The sequence below is a fragment of the Ambystoma mexicanum genome, chromosome 1p (genome assembly GCF_040938575.1).
Source record: "Ambystoma mexicanum isolate Mex_15411 chromosome 1p, UKY_AmexF1_1, whole genome shotgun sequence".
NCBI lineage: Eukaryota > Metazoa > Chordata > Amphibia > Caudata > Ambystomatidae > Ambystoma > Ambystoma mexicanum.
The window spans coordinates 778,697,533-778,712,582 of record NC_090921.1 but is presented as its reverse complement, the minus strand read 5'-3'; the positions used below and the strand labels follow the sequence as shown (position 1 = coordinate 778,712,582).

At 46.5% G+C, this 15,050-nt stretch overlaps 1 protein-coding gene across 5 annotated transcripts in view; it reads left to right on the top strand.

The window, feature by feature from the left end:
- The window catches only part of DENND4B (DENN domain containing 4B), a 2,051,633-nt gene that overhangs the window by 1,319,203 nt on the left and 717,380 nt on the right, over positions 1–15,050 (top strand). For all 5 annotated transcript variants that reach the window (XM_069651381.1, XM_069651348.1, XM_069651357.1 and 2 more), the window contains 2 exons: positions 2,146–2,352; positions 9,030–9,158. In XM_069651381.1, coding sequence (XP_069507482.1) covers positions 2,146–2,352; positions 9,030–9,158 — 336 coding nt within the window. The remainder of the gene's footprint in view (positions 1–2,145; positions 2,353–9,029; positions 9,159–15,050) is intronic.

The following is a 15,050-nucleotide window of genomic DNA, read 5'->3' as shown; positions in this document are numbered from 1 at the left end:
ACAAACTTTACAATGATAGCCATTGGTACTGGTCAGTGCCCCCAAAACAGATGGGCTAAGCAAAGCAAGTGGAGCAAAAAGGCTTAACTTACCTCCAAAAGACAGAAAAGGTTCAAAACAATAGCAAAAGATGTCTTATGGAGGGAAAGCAGCAACAAGTAAAATATTTCCTAACACTGTCCTTGTCCTATTTCCCACTCATGTACCTCTGCTCTTCCCCTCCCATTTCATCACCTCCCGCTCTCTGCATGCCCAACCCATATAAAGGTGGTTTGTGGAAGTTCTCTTCCAAAGAAAGTTTTGTGGGAAAAAGATTGTCAAGGTACATTGCAAAGCACATGACAAAACATTGCACAACTGTTTGTTAAAGGTATGGCTATATGTGCCCATAACCAGGAAGCTGTCACTTTATCCCAAACCTTGGTTTTTACCAGGTCAAGTCCAGACCACGGTTCTCCAACTCGCCATTCGTCCTATGTCTGGAAATATCCCATTCCACATCAGGAAGGCCACCAGCACAATGCAGTAGCATACATTCCTCATGTATGTGAATCCTAGCTAATGTGTGTGGTACTTGCCCCGTCGGTAAAAAAGGGAATGGCCTAGAGACACCTCATTTCTCTTTACTTTATCATGTTATCTTTATTTTCATTTGCCTGTGCTACTGCCACACACAGTCTCTCTAGAATGTGTGGACACCAAACTCTCAGCATCTACGTAACAGTTTCCCAATACAGGCATTAGTCCATGTCACACTAACATGCCTTGTCACCGGGATCACAGATGGACTGCTCCTGAAAGCAGGAGCCAACAATCTCCTTCACCCAAGGAATCAGCTGTATCTGCATGTTACAAATGAGTTTGTACTTGTTCTCTGGCATACCCAAAGTTGAATGGGGCAGGTGACATTTTTTAATATAAAATGGACTTATTAAACAAGCTTGTATCATGTGTCCTCAGTTGTAGGCAACTGTTATCGTGTTCATAGCATTCCATATTTACTTGCTAGGTAGCTCAGCCTTGTGTCTTGTGTGTGTCCTTACACAAAATATTGTAGCAGTATTCACATAACTCAAATTGTCTAATACTGGTAAATGAGCTAGAGCATACAATAATGGTCCATGTTCTCACACCTTTACAGAAACCTTCAGCCTAGCACCCGAATGGCCCCCCTCTTAAGCATCCGCCTCTCAGAGCAGCAGAGATAGTGATTACCTATTTTAGCAAGCCAGGACCCAACACAGGTTAACTCAATTATTTGTAGTGCTGTACATATATGTACTACCTAATGTTCCCCATTCTTTCATCCGCCAACCACCTCCTTCTGAACTACCTTGTGGAATGTAAATCATGCACAAGCTTGACATCACTGCCGCCCATCTCCCATGTCAAGAAAAAACAGAACTTTTCGTAGCCCAGCAACTATAGGATACATAGTTAATTTGTTTTTTCACTTCATCATTGTGTGTGCGTTCCATGCAGCTGTGTACACAAATAAGAATACCCACACAAAAGGAGCCAATTTAAAAATCCCTAACATCCCTGTAGGTCAGTGTGCTTCTGCTCTCAGTCTCCTCTGTCTCTTGCTCTTCATCTCTCCCTCGCTCTTGCCTCTCTCTCTTCCCCCTTACCACTTCTGAACCACTGACAGTGCACTCTTCTCTGGTTCTTGGCAGAGCAATACATACCTTTTTCTCATATGGGTTTTTATAGGAACACACACTGCGTGTATTACTTTGTAAAACTCCACTGCAGTTGGATAAAGATGTGCATTTTCTTCTTGTTTTAGCACAACTGCACTATGTTCTCAGCACTTAAGATAAATTATTTAACCAAATTAGTGTTTCCTTATTAGTGTTTCTTGTACTTGTGCTTTCATCTCCCAATCACAATCCTTGTATCTTCTGCTTCTTTAAATTACTTTGTTTCCTTCTCTATCAATCAGTTTATTTTGGGACATCTTTGTCAGCCACTCTTTCTTTTCCCTGATCTGTTTCTACATCAGTTCTGTCCTTTTGTTTCTTTTGTGGTTCTCTGCTTCCACCTTCTTCACTGCTTACACTGCTTTCCTTTCACATATTGCCATTGGGCCCTTTTTTACATTGCCTCTTATATGTTATTATCCAACTCTTTTTGCATTTGCAGGAGATCAGAGTAGCCCAGCGTGTGGCACAAAAGTACTCGGCAATGCCAGACATGTGGGCAAAGTGCCTCCTTGGGCACTGCTATGGACTCTGGTTCATCTATTTACCCACGTACGTGCAGGCCATGCAGTCTAAAGTGCTTGCACTGCAGACAGCCTACAGTGCCCTGAAGCAGATGGAGACCAAAAAGGTGGTGTTGCCAGATGAGGTGAGAACCTGCAGGGTTGGGGGCACCAGCAGGATATTTGCATGGGGCAAGGGGCAGTTGTAGAGGTGGGTATCCAGGTACACCCTTGCATCAGGGCACAAAGATGATACAATCTATGCTAATGTGAGCATCAACTGACCCAGCACAAGGGCTTTGCAGGAATTCAAAGACAGCATTAAAAGGGGGCTGGGGGTTCTACTGCACAGGGGTTCTGTGGAATTTGCCCTGGGGTACACTGTAGTGATAATAGTATGGTTGGTGCATGGGAGCATACTGCCACTTGCATGGAGGTACAAGATAGAGGACAATGGTCATGTTATGATATAGGTACCACATGCACGTTGGGAAGACAGTGGGGCAACTGGAGTGTTGTTGAATACCAGTATTGTGGTATGTGCCTTGGGCTAATGGAGTAGGTTGTCTACGGACCTAATGTTGGTTAAGTGTTGCCATACAATAATTGGCTGTGGCACTGGCCAGTCCACTGTTTGGTAAGTAAACATGGTGCTTCCTTGCAGTTACAGGGTGAAAGCACCAGTACACCCATTGTATCCTAGCCTACATACTCCTCCATAGTGGTTCATGTGACCAAGATAGTTGAGGGCAGGCCTCTAAAGGTGAGCATGTGCTAGTATTTCTTTAAGTCATAATACGAACTGTGCATAGGGGTGTTGTTTGAGTGTAGTTGAATGACTTGTAAAGAGCATACCTTTATATTTACCTCCATCCATGTTGCACTGTGCCACAAACTGATAAAGGTTGAAACATAAGTCTAAGAGTGCATGTGTTACTATAGCAGTGAGTAATTGTTTCCAAATGTCCCCCTTGGTCACTAGCTCAGTAGCTTCTGCGCTGCCTTAGACAGGGGGACAAAGGCATCGTAGACAGAATTAGGGACAGTGCTGAATTGGCAAACTCCCTCTGAGCCTTTGCTCCAGTTTAGGAATGTAAATAGACCTAGAAAAGCGAGAACTGATGACCCCTTACCCCCATCTTGTATTTCTTTTGTCGGCTCCTTATGAGCCATCCTCAAAATTAAAATTAGTCTATAATGTCAAACTTCATCTGAGTCCTGAACCCTAAGTAAGGCTAAAACAGAAGCCTACTAATAGTTCCAACTATAAGAGAATATGTAGAATGAGTGGAACGTGCCATTCTGCTTTGTTGACTACAGAAGTCAGGAAAGTATGGTGGATTTTTTAGGAGTCTTTTCTTGATCATAGACCTATTGGAAACACGCTCAGGTTCCCAGGCAGACAGTTCAGCCAAAGGCATACAAAAAGCACTTCTGAAATAAGCTTTCCAAGAGTCTGCCTCTAGCCACAGATAAAGTATAATTGGAATCCCTTTCAATGCATTGGATGGTGCATTATGTGCTTTGCTATAATGTGCACAGTCCCTTAGTTTCATATGTGTTGTGCTACACACATATTCAGTGTTGCACTACACCACACAATCTATGCTGCAGAGAGTTTGTGCATACACAAAGTGCATTATTTTACGTTAGGAACAATCTGACTGCCTGCCATCTGCTTCCTTGTCTTTTCCCCCTATCATTGTAAGACAAGTGGGTCTTCCAGCCTACAGGACTTAACACATGCAGTTTTTTCAGTGTACTATGAGAAGGCCATATATTTCACCTCTAAAATATGACCACTCCCCACATCATTGATTGTATTGATTGGCAGATCAGGCATGTTTGAAAGTAGATGGAAAGTGAAGGAATGAGTACAATCAGCCTTCAAAAACTCTGACTTTGCAGTCCTCAGAAAATGTATTTCTTCCAAAACCGAATAAATGAACATGTGGTCTGACGCTATCATTCCGGAATGCAACCATTATGCATGGGGAGCAAAAAAAGATGCATATTTGGATGTTCCCAGAATGTTTTCTGTGTATTACAGGTTACTTAGGGTACATGTTACAAGTCGTTCGAGACAGGTGCAGGATGAAGCAGTAAAATAACATTAATTTTCAACAGGAAATTAAATTAAAATACAAAGGAGTATACAGCACAGAAAGTACAAAATGTACAACAGGAAATATGTACATTACTATATAGAAGGAAATCTACAGCAGAGAATTACAAGGCTATAACAGAATTGTGGTACACTGGTACAGAGTAAGGATAACAGTCTGATCATAGTTATTGGTCCCTAGCAAGAAGCCAACTTTTCATTTTATTTCTAAAGCTGGAGAAGGAAGGGTCAGCTGTTAGGGAAGGGGGCAGGGAGTTCCATAGCAGAGCTGCCATGACAGGGAAGCTTCCTCACCCGGCTACTTCCCCCTACTTTCTTAAGCTTGTATCTGGGGATTTTCCGACAGGATGCGGGCTTCGCCTTAGTTGGGCGAGCAGATATGTTTTTAACAAATTTGTTGATTAGATATTTAGAGCCTGCGTTAGTTAGGCATTTGTGGGTATGGGTGGCAACTTTAAAATGTATCCTATCCTTAACTGAGAGCCAATTACTGGTACACCTGGCCTCTGGGATGTGTTGTCTTCTTGGAATGCTTAACGCAGTTCTTAAAGCATTATTCTGTAGTATTTGAAGTTTATTGATGTTATTTTTGCATACACCCAGATATAGTGCATTACAATAGTCAGGTTTCGAGAGAATTCGCGCTCTCGCTAGAGTAATACAACTATCTGTGGTTAAGAACAGTTTGCAAACGTGGATTAATTTACAAGTATATGCTGTTGCCTAAGCTGTGGCATTGACTTGTCTGTGTAGATTCAAGGCAGAGTCTACGAAAAATCCTAGTGTTTTTACCTCCTTGGCAACTTTGATATCAATACCATTGATGTTAAATGATTCAAATTGGTTATTTAGTTCGTTTGGAGCTCCTAAGAGCAAGAGCTCTGTTTTTTCATCATTCAGACAGAGGCCGTTAGAGGCCATCCATGTCTGAATGATGAGATAGATTTTATTCACCAAGGCCAGGTCTGTGTCATTGTCACCAGACATCGGTATGAGCTTCTTGGCTCATCTGCATAATTAGTGTAGGTGACACCCTGATTATCTAAGTCATCGAAAAGAGGCTTAGTGAAAATATTGTACATTGTGGGTGAAACCCACGATCCTTGTGGTACTCCACATGTTATAGGTATTGGTTCCGCTGAGGCTGAAGGTGAAAAAACTCTCGTAGACCAATTATTCAGAAAGGATTGAATCCAGGGCGTTACTTCTGGGGAGAAGTGGGCAGCTGTAGATACATGTTTACAGAGCACTTTATGATCCACCAGATCAAAGGCGGCAGAGAGGTCTAGTAATAGGAGAGCCAGTTTCCCTTTGTTTTTTCAGACAATGAAAGCCGTTTCTGTACCATGTTTAGGTCTGAAGCCAGACTGCCCGCGCCATAGTAGAGTGTTAGATTCTAAATGTGTCTGTATCTGGAGGTACGCTGCTTTGCCAATGATTTTTAATAGAAAAGGGATCATGGTTATCGGCCTGTAGTTGGTTGGGATATTCAGGTCCAGAGTAGGTTTCTTCAAGAGCGGGAGGACCCATGTTTCCTTAAGGTTGGTTGGGATGGTGCAAGTTTCAAATGAGGAATTGATTAGTGTGGTGATGAAGGAGGCTAGGTCCTTAGATGCTTCTATGGTCAGTGGTGCTGGGCAAATGTCTCCCTGGCATCTGGAAGGTTTGAGGGACGCTATGATGTCCTCTACTTCCCTGGTGGTGACTTAGGCAAATTTGAATCAGTTAGGTGGTTGGGTCAAGTCAGACTGGGATTTCATTATAGTACGGGGAGTTGGAAGGTTTAATTTTTTGTCTTCCATTTTTTCTTGTAGAAGAGCGATTTTGTTGGACAGTGCATTCTGAATGTATGTGCACCAAGTCTTATCCTTGATGCACAAATAAATTGGTGGGTTAGGGGATTCAGTTCTCTTAGGATAACAGAGTTCTCTTGTACTTGAGCTTGCTTTGTTAATCCTATCATTATATGTATCATGTTTAGTTTGGATAATCTCTGATTTATAGTTTGCTGACATTTTCAGATGGTTATCTTTATTGAAAACTATAGGATTGGTTTTCCAAAGTGTTTGCGATTTCCTTTTTTCAGCCCACAGGCTTTGAGGTTTGGGTTAAACCACAAATTAAGATGAGCTATTGGTTTACTTTGGCACATTTTTAAAGGTGCAATAGTATATATGGCTTTGGTGATAGTAGAGTTATATACTCCTACTAGTGCTGCTGGGTCTAGGCTTGCAGGCACAGGATTCAGGATGGGGTGGAGAAGTGGAAGTAGATTATCAACTGTTAAGTTTCGTTTGTTTCTGGTGAAGAGTGGGGGTGCCAAAAGGCTAGTCCTGATGGGTGGAGGGATATCTTGGATAGTGAAGGCTAATAGGTGAACATCTGTCCAAGTACAAGGTTCAATGGATATTATCGAAGTCTCACAGTTCAGGTCCGCCACCCAATCTAAGGTTCTACCTTTAGAGTGTGTAGGCATATTGACTCTTTGTGTGAAGCCTAGTTAGGCTATTGTATTAGCGAGATCCTGGGCATTCTGGTCATTTGGGTCATTGAGACCAAGGTCCCGGGAGGATAGCACAGCGGCAGCGTGCGCGTCTTGGAAGCAAGACGACACAAAGCAACAACAGGTTCGATCCCCGGGTCCGCGCTTAGAAACCACCGAGTGTTTAAGCGCGTTATAAATACGTAACTAAGACAAAGAAAAATCACAACTAAGAAAAAAAAAACTAACAATTCCTGTAACAGCGCCTCGATGCCTGCGGGCTGTGTGAGCGCTTTATAAATGTAAAAAATAAAATAAATAAAAATAAAGGTTGAAGTCTCCAAGTAACATAATTTGAGACCTAGGTTTGGTATTGGTTGAGAGTAGTACAGTAATATCTTCCTCGAATGAGCCAATGGGGCCAGGTGGTCTATAAAGTGCATGGTTAATGTCCGCAAAGTTGAGAGAGACAGTTTAACTGTCAGGAGTTCACCTGAACTGAAAGGAGCATGTGTTGAGATGTTTAGTCCCAAGCTAGATTTGGCAACAAATTCGATGTCTCCACCTATAGAGGTTTCGCCATCTAACCTCAGAATAGTATAGTTCTCTGGAATCGCAAGTAGGAGGCAAAGTCCAGCAGCTGCATGGAGCCACGTCTCTGTTATTGATAGAAAGTCTAGTTATTTAGTGGTGATCAAGTCTACGATGTCTACTGCATAGGCTACCATTGATCTCGCATTAATAAGGGCACCTTTGATATGAGGATGCTTATTATCTGGATGTTTAGGGGCCTGGAGAGAATAATTCTGAACGGTCAGGTTATTGTTAATTCGGTTAATTTTGGGTTTAGGATTCTTCTTAGAGCCATTTTTTAGATTATATTTGGTATTGGAATTAGGTGAAGGTAGATATGTTTTGTTCAGTCTGGATCCAAGCTTGTGATTCCTTACATGAGTAGGACAGGGCTGGTTAGGCGTTAGCCTTGTGGCAAATTGTTGAATCCATTGGTGAGGGGTTCGAGTACAGGGGGCCTGATGGTTAAGTTCTCCACATGGTTCAAGTTGTTAACTCCAGGATTTAGATGTGGCATGAGTTTAGTGGGTCTTAAAGTTGTTAACTGAGGAGGAGATATAGGTTTTTCTGTGAATGGCTTAAGGGGTGGAAGGAATTTGGTTGGTTTGAACCAATTAGAATGAGGCATGGGTGTAGTAGTCATAGTAGGGCGCATAGTGATAGCCTTAATTAAGTCCCACGACGCGTGGGTATGTGTATCAGCCTTTAGGGTAATGGTGGCTGCAGCTAGAGCAGGTATGTTACTGCCAAGGAATGAAACCAATAGGCCTACAAAGATGGTAGTGACGGCATGCATAGTTTAGGTTGCAATAAGGTATGAAACCGTTTAAGGTATGTTAAGGTTTTAGGTCAATAGTGGGCGTTAGAGGTGAGTAACGTCGCATGAAGTTCCAAAGTAGCTATAGGTACCGACAAACACTAAATATTTGCCCCAAGTAATGGGCCGGTGCAATTTAACAAATAAGAAGGCTGTTGTAAGGTCAGCACGACTGGTTGGCAAGTCTATACAGTAACTAGCAGGTGAACAATCTTTACAGAGATGGTCATTGGTCACCCTAACATTATATCAGCGTTTAGGCATAGGTATAGTCTACTAATATTAAAATGAACATTAAGTAAAGGAATTTCACTACCATGTTTGGCTGGGCATATAACAGTTGCATACGTTTGTTGTAATATAGAGAAAGTGGTGGTGGAAGTGGTAACTGACAAATAAAGGTTGTGTGGGTCTGAAGGGCTAGTCATCGGAATGAGATTAACTGGTTATCGGTGGGTTGTGAGGAAGCATGTATTGAAAACAACTACGAATTAGGCATAGCTAAATGAATAGGTGAATAAGTGAGCGTGGCTCAGTAAAGGTGGGTTATACAGATAGCGAGTTGCTACGCACACAAGACTGGCCTAGTGCGTATACACAGTGATCTGCCTTTGAATAATGCTCCACCTGCATTTGCATTTCCACCACTACCATTTTGTGTTGTATGCTGAATTTATGTAGCGCGTGGATAAAGCCAAACCCCTCATTCTATTGCTGGGGGTGGATCTGCTGCTGCCATTCCCTGATTCCCATTAAATTCAGTCTCATTACTGTTCAGCCACTGCTCATTATCTCAAAACCTGAACCCATACCTATCTTCTCTTAGGTCTGTTACCGGATTCTTATGCAGCTCTGTGGTTTATATGGAGAGCCAGTGCTAGCAGTAAGAGTTATGCTGGAAATGAAAAAGGCTGGAATTGTTCCCAATACCATCACATATGGCTACTATAACAAGGTATGATATAAGTCATTTATAACGCACCTGTACACAAGTGTTTCTAGGCGTGACAAGAAAAGGAAGAGAGCACAGAAGGAGGACAAAACAACAATCTTACTAGCCCTTCTTTCATTTGGATTGTGCAAGTGCGGGGGAGCGAGGGGGAGAAGTGGCAGGAGGGGGGGGGGGTGCAAAGTAACTAGTAAGTGCAGCTGGGAGGTGGCTTGTAAGTGCAGAGAGTCAGTAGGGTTGCAGATACAGTCTCTTAAGTGGTTGGGAGGCCCGGAGGCAGTGCAAGGGCAACCGGTTGTGCAGAAGCCTGGTCCCGTAGGTTCAGTGGGTGGCCAGGTAACCAGTATGCACAGCAGACGGGGACATCAGCAGGGGAGAGGCAGAGCGAACGCGGAAGCGAAAAGGAAGGTCTTCAGTTGCTTCCGGAAACGTAGGTGGTCCTGCACAAGTTTGAGAGAGGCAGGGAGGCTATTAGGCCCCAGCCGAGGACAAAGATCTACCTACCCCCCCCCCCCCCCCCCCCACTCTCTGCCTGGAGAAGCATCTGACCCTCAGAGCGTTGGAGGTGGATGAGCGGAGGGTTCGAGAAGGGAGATGGTTGGGTAGAGAAAGTTAGATGTGGTGTGGTCCCTGGCACCAAAACGCCTTGTGGAAGATGCAGAGGGTCTTAAACTTGATCCTCGCAGCCACAGGGTGCCAGTGGAGAGATTTCAGGGCTGGAGAGGTACAATCCCTGCACTTGAGGCCAAGGACAAGTCTTGCAGTCCTGTTGTGGATAAGGTGTAGCGGCCGAAGAGTAGAGGCCGGCAGATTTAGAAAGAGGCTGTTGCAGTAGTCCAGCCTACAGAGGACCAGGGCTCTGGAGACAGTGAGCTTCTGGGGGAAAGTGAGAAAAGGAAGAATACCTCTGAGGAGATGCAGCTGATAGTGTGGCTTCTTAGGGACTTCAGAGCTGTGAGGAGAGAAGGTGAGGGTTGAGTCAAAGGTGACCCCAAGGTTCTAGCCTCACTGGAAGGAGCAGGTAGATGGCTCAGGGTGGACAGCCAGAGCAAGAGAGGGAAGGCGGGAGCAGGAGTCCCAATGAGGAGGATCTCAGTCTTACTGGCATTAAGGCAGAGATCGTAGGAGGCACACCATTCCTGAATAGCGGACAGACAGTCTGGTATGAGAGAAGGAGCAGTAGAGGCTGAGGGGAGCCTGAAGGGAGAGCTGGGTTTCATCCGCATAACATTGAAAGTTAGAGCAGAAGGTAGAGATGCGGTGGGCCAGAGGTGCCAGGTAGTGGTTAAATAGCCAGGGAGAGAGATTAGACCCCTGGGGAACACCACAAGCAGAGAGAGATAGAAGAGAGGAAAGACCCAAGTTGGACCTGGGAGGGTCGATCAGTGAAAAAGGAGGTCAACCAGGCAAGGTGTCATGATCTCTGCTTCCAAAAGGTCAGGGTTTTCCCAACTCCCTTGGAAGCAGATCCATAACCCAGGTTCCGAGTGCCAACCAGTCCCAATTGGGACCTTTTGGACCCAGTCCTGGCGCCAGTGGCACCAGGCTCATAAATATGCCCAGTGCCAGCGCTGGAAGCGCCGGGCTCATAATGCTTGGGTGGACTTACCTGCAGCAGACCATGCTGCTTACTTGCCTGCCAGTTGAGCCTCTGATCCTCTTCTGTTTGGAACTACTTTTCCTGTTGGGTGGGGCAGGAGCCACTCCCTAGATTCAGAACACTGGAACTCTTCTGGAAAGCAGGAACTCTTTTCTTACCTAGGCGTGGCTGTGGAAGGAGACACCTAAGCACTACAGGAGGCTATTTAAACCACACCCGATGGATGAATCTTGCTTTGCGTTATTCTGCATCCTCTGCAGCAGAACGCTCATCGTGTCTTCTGCATCTGATCCTGGGCCTAAGGAAAAAGGCTTACCATCCTGAATCCAGTCTTCAGCAACACCTATAAAGACAAGAAAGAACAGGTTAGCATTACGGTCTTCAGTGACAGCTCTTCACTTACCTGGTCCATCGGCTGTCACCAACGCCTCGCGCTGCATTCAGGCATCTGAAAGACAAAGGCTTACCTACTCTTCGTGCGCTCCGCAGGTCTTCACACTGCATTCCGGCATCTGAAAGACAAAAGCTTACCAACTCTTTGCACGCTCCGGAGGCCTTCGGCGCTGCATCCCGCATCTGAAAGACAAAACAAGGTGCGTTTAAAGACATTGGGGAACTTTAATTCTCCAGCATTGGATCTTTCATGGATTCACATGCTTAGAATATTCCCCGTCGTCAGGCTGGGAATCCCCGGTACATTATATAGACCCTTTCCCGTAGGAAAACTTTTTCGACGCTTATGCGTCCTATCCACCTCATTTTGTATCATGCGTGCCGTCAGGACGCCATGATATAAATACAGGACCCGCCCCCGCGCTCCCTCAGATTTCAACCGTCTTTCAAAGTAGTGGGATCCTCGCGGTTACTGCTAATTGAAGTTAGGTTGTGTTTTCGCTTCGGCGAAGTTCCGTTCTGAAGAAAATATGTCCGGAAAAGCTTTATTCCGTCCTTGTGCGACATGTGGACTCAAGAAAGTCTATGAAGGTGATGCCCACATGGATTGTATCTACTGTCTCCACCCGCACCACACGGCGGATACATGCGAGATATGCCAGGGTTTCTCCCAAAAAACCCTTAAAGATCGGAAAAGAAGGTTGGTCGACTGGCTTAACGACGGAGCGGGTGCCTATCCGGCATCAGAAGTTGGCTCCACGGCCTCCAGGAGCAAGTCGGAACCTCCCTCGAAGAAGGCGAGGCCTGTCGAAAAATGCCCTGCGGACAAGCATGCGGGGAAGCATGCTGGGTCTTCCTCATCACACAAAAAGTCCTCCTCCTCCTCATCCTCTAAGACGGAGAGGCAAGCGGCATCAAAATCCTCCTCAGGGGACCGTCCTAGGTCTTCCGTGAGTCGAGACGCTTCAGCAGGGAAGTCGGCAACGAAATCGGCTACGAAGTCTAAAGGCTCGGTGCCGGCGACTGGCTCGTCGACCCCGGTATCGCTGACGATGCCGATTACTATTCAGGCAGCAGCGGTGGGGATTCCTTCGTCGACGGGGACTCAATTTATGGCCTGGCAGCCAGAGGTTTGTGAACCGGCCCCCCCTGAGGTCCTGCTGCAAGACACGGCCTTGCCGGGGTCGTCGGTGGAAGGAGAAGGTGACATGGTTATGCAGCCGTCGGACTTGGGCCTACGGCCTTCCAATACGTCGACGACGAGTGCGAGTGGGGGTGTGGTCCCTCTATCCTCGACGTTGCTGACCCCCCAGACGGTTTTGTCTCTGGATGTGCTTAATACACTTCAGAAGCTCCTGCAGCGTCTGGATACGCAGATCCCTCAGCCTGGCACTTCATCGTCGATATTTTCTGCACCTTCCGTCGACGAACAAGCTCAAGCAGCTCGCACGACAACCAAAAGCCCTTCGGCCTCCCAGGTGGCGAAGGATCGTCCTCGAGTGCAGGAGGAGGGTGAGCTATCGGAGTCCGATTCTATACGAGGTGACTCCGGGTCGGACATCTCCCTGTCACCGTCGAGAGACCCAACATGGAATTCGGATGTAGAGGTAGAGTCTACGAGGAGCCAGGCACAACCATCTCCTCCGGATGATGTGGGAGCCTTCCATGCAATGATGGGGAAAGCGTGTTCCGAGTTCGGCTTAATTCCTGAGGAGCAGAAGAAAGATTGCTTTCTTTTTGATCACATGGGTCAAAGGAGGAAATCGGTATTTGCCATCCCAATCCTGGACCACGTATGGCAAGAAGGCCTCAAGACGATGCGTCATCCGTTCTCGGAACCGGCTATTAAGGGGCGTATTGAGAAAAAGTTTAAAGCTCCGGAGTCCACTTCAAAATGTCTAACATCACAGCCACTGTCAGACTCTGTGGTATCGGCGGCAGCGGCTAGGAAGGCCAGAGTACAGCAAAAATGTTCAACCCCTCCAGAAAGCGAGGCAAGGAGACAGGACGCCTTCGGGAAAAAGGTGCTCTCAGTCGGCGCCACGACGGTGAGAGCAGCCAACTCCTTGGCGATTGTATCGCGTTACGATAGGGAGATGTGGCATAAAATAGCCCCTATCCTAGAACACCTGCCGGAAGAATATCGCAAAGCAGCCATGTTACTAGTACGGGATGGTGAGGAGGCCCCGAACCATGCAATTAATATTGCGGTGGACCTAGCAGAGTCGGGGTTCAAACAAATCAATCATGGCGTAGTACTTCATCAACAAGCGTGGCTCAAATGTACTACTTTTAGACCTGAAGTCCAGTACAAAGTTCTAGACATGCCATGTGAAGGAGAACATCTGTTTGGAGACAAGGTTGATGAAGCCTTGAAGGGGATGAAGGAAGACACGGATACCGCTAGGTCTCTTGGCGCCCTCCAGACAGGTAGAAGTTTTCGCTCTTTTCGCCCCTTCAGGGGCGCCTCCGGAAACTCCCGCTTTGGAGCCTCTAGGGACCGTGGATTTAACAGGCCCTCATACTCTTCACAAGGCTACAGACGGGCATCCCAGTCGGCACGTAGAGGCAGAGATTATCAAGCCTCCAGACGACGAGGCTCGGGTCCCTCGTCGACGAAGGACAAGCAAACCAGCAACCAATGACGGCCTTCGGAACGTCCTGGGGGGTCGAGTCTCTCATCATATCGACCAATGGGAATGCATCACCACAGATCGATGGGTTCTGGACACGGTTCGCATGGGTCATGCGCTGCAATTCAAAAACAAGCCTCCGAGTCTCCCGCCAGTGTTTTCGGCCCAGCCCCACCTTCGAGTTCTAAGACAAAAGGTGGCGCTTATGCTACAAAAAGGAGCGGTAGAACGGGTTCCTGTGGCACAGGAAGGACAAGGGGTTTATTCCCGGTTCTTCGTCGTCAAGAAGCCAAATGGAAAATGGAGGCCCATTCTCGACCTGAGGGTACTCAACAAATGGCTAAAGAGCTCAAAATTCAAAATGCTAAAGCTCCAGGAGGTTATCAGGTCAGTGCAACCCATGGATTATCTGTCGTCGCTAGATCTTCAGGACGCATATTTTCATATCCCAATACGTCCACGACACAGGAGATATTTAAGGTTCGTCGTCGGGCAAAAGCATTTTCAGTTCAAGGTCATCCCGTTCGGTCTCAAGTCCTCCCCCAGGACGTTCACCAAGTGCTTGGCCCCCATAGCGGCCCATTTAAGGAAGGACGGTCACCATGTCTATCCATATTTAGACGACTGGCTGGTCAGAGGCTCGTCCATGGAACAAACACGAAACAGTCTGGGGGCCACGATGTCCCTTTTACAGGAACTGGGCTTCGCGATAAACTTCAGCAAGTCCTCCGTAGAGCCCTCGAGGACCTTGGTCTTTCTAGGAGCGGAGTTTCATACGCACACAGGCCTTGTAAGATCATCCAGCGAAAGAATACAGAAGCTACAAAGCAAGGCGTCGGAATGGAAATGCGGTACCAGGGTGTCGGTGCGCAAATACATGTCCCTGCTAGGGACCATGTCGTCCTGCATTCCGTTGATAAACAACTGCCGCCTGTTTATGAGACCTTGCCAGGAATTTCTAGCGGACCGTTGGATGCAGAGCCAAGGTCGCTGGTCCGACAGACTGGTCATCGACGAACAACTGGTACAAGCACTCCGCTGGTGGAGAGTTTCTACTCATCTAACGAAAGGAATGCCTCTGTTGGAACCGGAGTTCCAGAAGACGGTGGTGACGGATGCATCACTGAGCGGATGGGGAGCTCATCTGGAGACGTTACAAGTACAAGGCCGGTGGTCGTTACAAGAATCCTCCCTGCATATCAACCTGCTAGAACTGAGAGCAGTACGGTGGGCTCTAAAATCTTTTCTTCCTCAACTGAGAGACTCTGTGGT